General features: G+C 38.2%; 1 protein-coding gene across 1 annotated transcript in view; it reads left to right on the top strand.

Moving 5' to 3' along the window:
• The window catches only part of LOC106534644 (cytochrome P450 2J5), a gene marked incomplete in the record, with an annotated part of 46,182 nt that overhangs the window by 39,313 nt on the left and 2,128 nt on the right, over positions 1-4,741 (top strand). The window contains 3 exon segments of the mRNA XM_014031344.1: positions 1,155-1,287; positions 1,517-1,602; positions 1,774-1,875. Coding sequence (XP_013886798.1) covers positions 1,155-1,287; positions 1,517-1,602; positions 1,774-1,875 — 321 coding nt within the window.

Below are 4,741 nucleotides of genomic sequence, written 5' to 3'. Positions count from 1 at the left end.
GTACAAAACATATAATTTACTTTAAGTTTTTTACTCAAGTAATATTCAAGGAGACTTTAACTTTTACCAAAGTAATTTTTTGGTAAGATACTTTAAGACTTTTACTCAAGTAATATTCAAGGAGACTTTAACTTTTACCAAAGTAATTTTTTGGTAAGATACTTGTACTTTTACTCAAGTATCACTTTGTGGTACTTTAAACAAAACTGCTAATATCTGCCCCTTTTCAAGAATAARTTCAAACAATAGTAATTTACAAAAACTAAACTAAATAGAAACAAAAATATCTTTATATTATATTAAGTTGTGTTCACCATTATTTATATTGTATGCTGCTCAAAAATAAAGGTAACACCATCACAATAACTACACCAGTTCTTGCTAAATTTGTATTATTTCTGGCTTATTCAGTCAAACTACATCACTTTAAGTTTTTCCTCATATGCTGCTTTTTAAAGGTGTAGATATAAGAGACTTACGGTGTTGTTTTGTCCATCTCTATTCATTCTCATTTGTTGTCCTCCAAAAACCCGCTTCCTGATAGCCCGCAGGGCTGCCGCATTAACATGACTTCGAGACGTCGACAGGGTGAACCCCATAGAAACGAATACCAGAGGTCAGCTGCGGGGCGGTGAGGAGCTGAGATACAGACCACGGTATCTTTTTGCATTGGGGACTTACTGCGCATGTCCAAAATCTTACAATGACTTGTGTATGGGAGTCTGGGGTGGCAAACGACCCGTGACCCAGAAGTGACTCAACACGAAAAAACTCATGAGTAAAATGGAAGTTTACACATCAATAACGCTAAATTATTTATTTTACTTATCATAAAACATATATACACAATATTTTTCAAAACATTTAGAAAGTTTTATTCAGTTACTTCATTAAATTTTTTGTGTACAAAATCTAGTGGTGGAGTGGCGCCCTAGCGCCCCCTATTGACCAGCCACTGTTAACAATCATTACAGTTCTATCATAAAACTATACCAATTGTATGCAATTTAAATCAGTTATATAAATCTAAACCCCAATAATTTCTTCACAGGTACAGAAGAAACCAAAACCAGGAAAACATCTGGATGCTGACTCAGCGTTATCACAAATCTTACATTTTGTTTCTCCAACAATATTCTCTGTATTCTGTCCAGAAAGAAGATTCTTCATTTTCTGAGGAACAGCTCAGAAGGATCACTTTTGATCTTTATCTTGCTGGAACTGACACCACCTCCAACACCCTCCTGACTGGGTTTCTGTACCTCATGGTCTATCCTCAGGTCCAAGGTACACCTTAAGGACATCTTTTGGATCAACACAAGGGGCATTCAAGAAGGTTTAAAAACGGGTGACCAGAACCGGGCCACTAATAATCCTGGAGTGGCAACAAAACCTAAAATTATAATAAAATATCAGGTTGGCAGGTTAACACAGACTGAACTTGTTTGGAAATTATTATTTTAGAACAAAAGATAAGAGTATATTAAAATGTGTAAAACAGTTTTTGTCCCCTCAGATCAATGTCAGCAAGAGATCGATCGGGTTCTGGATGGGAGGGATCGGGTCAGTTTTGAGGACAGACACAACATGCCTTACATGCAGGTGATGAGCATCATCACACACACCTGTTCTGTTAATCTGAATGTTTAATCTGAGAGGCATGTCTGAATGTGTTTCTATCAGCTAAACTGCAACTTGTCAGGGTTTTCTTTCTATACGATGCCTAAAATAATTGATTCAAAGACAGTTTGTAATATCTCTTTTGTGATCCAGGCTGTGATCCATGAAGTCCAGAGGGTTGCCAACACTGTTCCTCTCAGTATCTTCCACTGCTCCACCAAAGACACAGAGCTGATGGGATATGACATTCCCAAGGTGAGAAACTCAATGTTTAGTTAAGTAAACTTTTGTTTTCCAGGCAAAACTTTAAAACAGTTTCATTTTAACAATATGTAACTGAAAGTACTAAAACACTAAAAGGGGTAGATGAGGAAAGGGCAACAACATTTACATGCATACAGGAAGCAATGCGTTCATTCTGAAAACCGCTGTACGACTCCTTAAAAAGGTCCTTTACTCTGTGTTTAAAAGCAGGAAATAAAATCAAATTCTCTAGATGTAGTGTATTTTCATGAAGGTTTCAATCATTTGCAGCAGCAAAATGGAAAAACGTAAAGTCAAAAATGACTTGGTTTTAGGGATTTTCAGTTTAATATTTTGGGAGGAATGAGTACTTGGGGATTCTTCTTGTCGTACCTGATTTAAATAAGGGGGTGAAAGACCAAGTAGAGTTTTATAAATGAACAAGAGCCACAGAGTTTTTCAAGAATACAAGGACAGTCAATTACCTGAGAGTAAAACAGTCCGTGGTGAGTTTTACAAGAGACATCAGTAATAAATCGAATGGCGGAATGATGGATTGTGTAACATTTTTAAAGACTTACGTTGCAAGCATGGTGATGAATTATGTCACCCTAATCAATTAAAGGACAAATATACAAGGGGTAGACAATGCAACTGAAACACCTGTCATTTCAGTGTGGGAGGTTTCATGGCTAAATTGGACCAGCCTGGTGGTCAATCTTCATTAATTGCACATTGCACCAGTAAGAGCAGAGTATGAAGGTTCAAATAGCAGAGTAAGAGCACAGTTTGGCTCAAAATATTGCAATGCACACAGCATTATGGGTGAAATACCAGACTTCAAAAGAGGACAAATTGTTGGTGCACATCTTGCTGGTGCATCTCTGACCAAGACAGCAAGTCTTTGTGATGTATCATAAATGAGTTACAACAACACCTAATTTCCCTCTGGGATCAATAAAGTATTTTTGAATTAAATTTGAATTTGAAAGAGCCATGGTATCCAGGGTAATGTCAGCATCCACCCACTCTCTTAAAAACAAATATTTCTACCATTGGGCCATTAATCACTGTCATTGTCAGTATGTCTCTTCAGTCTGGTTCTGTTCCATCACCGCTGAAAGTAGCCATAATCAAAATTCTTCTGAAAAAGAACACTCTGGACCCAGAAATCCTTACAAACTACAGACCCATAGCCAAACTCCCCTTCCTCTCGAAAGTTCTAGAGAAAGTTGTTGCTGCACAGTTAATTAATCACCCCAAATCAAACATGCTGTTTGAGCAGTTTCAGTCTGGTTTTTGCTCTTCACACTCCACCAAAACAGCTTTAATCCGGTCACCAACAACCTGTTGATGGCTGCAGATGCAGGCTCACCGTCTCTTTTAATCCTTCTTGACCTGTCCTCAGCATTTTACACAATTAACCACAAAATCCTCCTCAACCATCTCTCAAAACCTATTGGACTTCATGATACTGTCCTTGACTGGTTCCGGTCCTACCTTTCTGAGAGAAATGAATAAGTTGCCATTGGAGAAGCCAAGTCAAAACTCATAGGGTCACTTGTGGAGTTACTCAGGTGTCAGTTCTTGGTCCTACTCTCTTTACATTAAACATCTTGCCTCTCGAACAAGTCATCAGCCGCCATGGAATATCCTTCCACTGTTATGCTGATGACACTCAGCTTTATATAAAAATGGACCGTCATCCATCTGCTTCTTCCTCTACATCCTCCTCATCATCACTGTCCTCACTCACAGCCTGTCTGGAGGACATAAAGTCATAGATAAACAACAACTATCTTCAACTGAATAGCTCCAAAACTGAGGCAATGCTGATTGGCACTCCTCGTCAGGTTCAGTCATCCCCCATCACTGCCATAACCTTTTCCAGACAGGACATACCACTTTCCACTACTGTCACCAACCTTGGTGTCCGTTTTGACCCTCACCTTTCCTTTGACACTCACGTGAAACATCTGTGCAAAACCTCCTTTTTTCATCTAAAAAACATTGCCAGTCTCATCCCATTACTCTCTCAACTGGATGCTGAAAAATTTGTACATTCCTTTATGTCTTCAAGACTGGAGTATTGCAATTCCATTCTCTTTGGTACCGTATTTCAAATAAAAATCTTCAAAAACTCCAGTTCATCCAAAATAACGTAGCACATCTTCTGACAAAAAACAAAAAACATGATCAAATCACACGTGTTCTACATTCACTTCACTGGCTTCCTGTCCCTGCCAGAATCCAGTAGAAGATTGGTCTTCTGACACACCAGTGCATACATGGCAATGCACCCCCTTACTTAAAGAACTGCTCCTTCCACACATTAAAACTCGTTTTCTCTGTTCTGGTAACTCCTGCCCTCTTCAAATCCCCAGAACAAAGCTCAGCACCATGGGGGACGGAGCTTTCTGCACTACTGATTTGATTTGATTTATTGACTTAACTGGAAAAGATTACTAAAATCAATCCTGACTCAGCATAATTGCTGTTTTACAGCAGGTTCCTGTTCTGCAACACATAAAACACTCAGAAATACTGTACAGCATCACAATCACATCATTATACACCATAAACACAAAGACAAACACGCATACCAAATTTCAAGAAGGCAGCATTTGCAAAATAGGAYGTCTAAATATGAGCACAACAAAAAGTTTCCAGCAGATAGCAGACAAGATTCTTCTTAAAGGGCTGTAGTTTTGAAATGGACTTTATGTTTTGAGGAATGTTATTCCATGCTTTAGTATAAACATAGAAGAAAGACCTCTGGCTGTAACAGTTTTTAAAAGTTGGGCTACTTGTTTTATAAAAACAAATTTAGGTGACTCACCTGCAATTATGGTAATAAATTTACACATACATGAATATT

Source organism: Austrofundulus limnaeus, unplaced genomic scaffold (assembly GCF_001266775.1).
Source record: "Austrofundulus limnaeus strain Quisiro unplaced genomic scaffold, Austrofundulus_limnaeus-1.0 Scaffold1233, whole genome shotgun sequence".
Lineage (NCBI taxonomy): Eukaryota > Metazoa > Chordata > Actinopteri > Cyprinodontiformes > Rivulidae > Austrofundulus > Austrofundulus limnaeus.
This window is presented reverse-complemented; position numbering and strand designations above follow the sequence as displayed.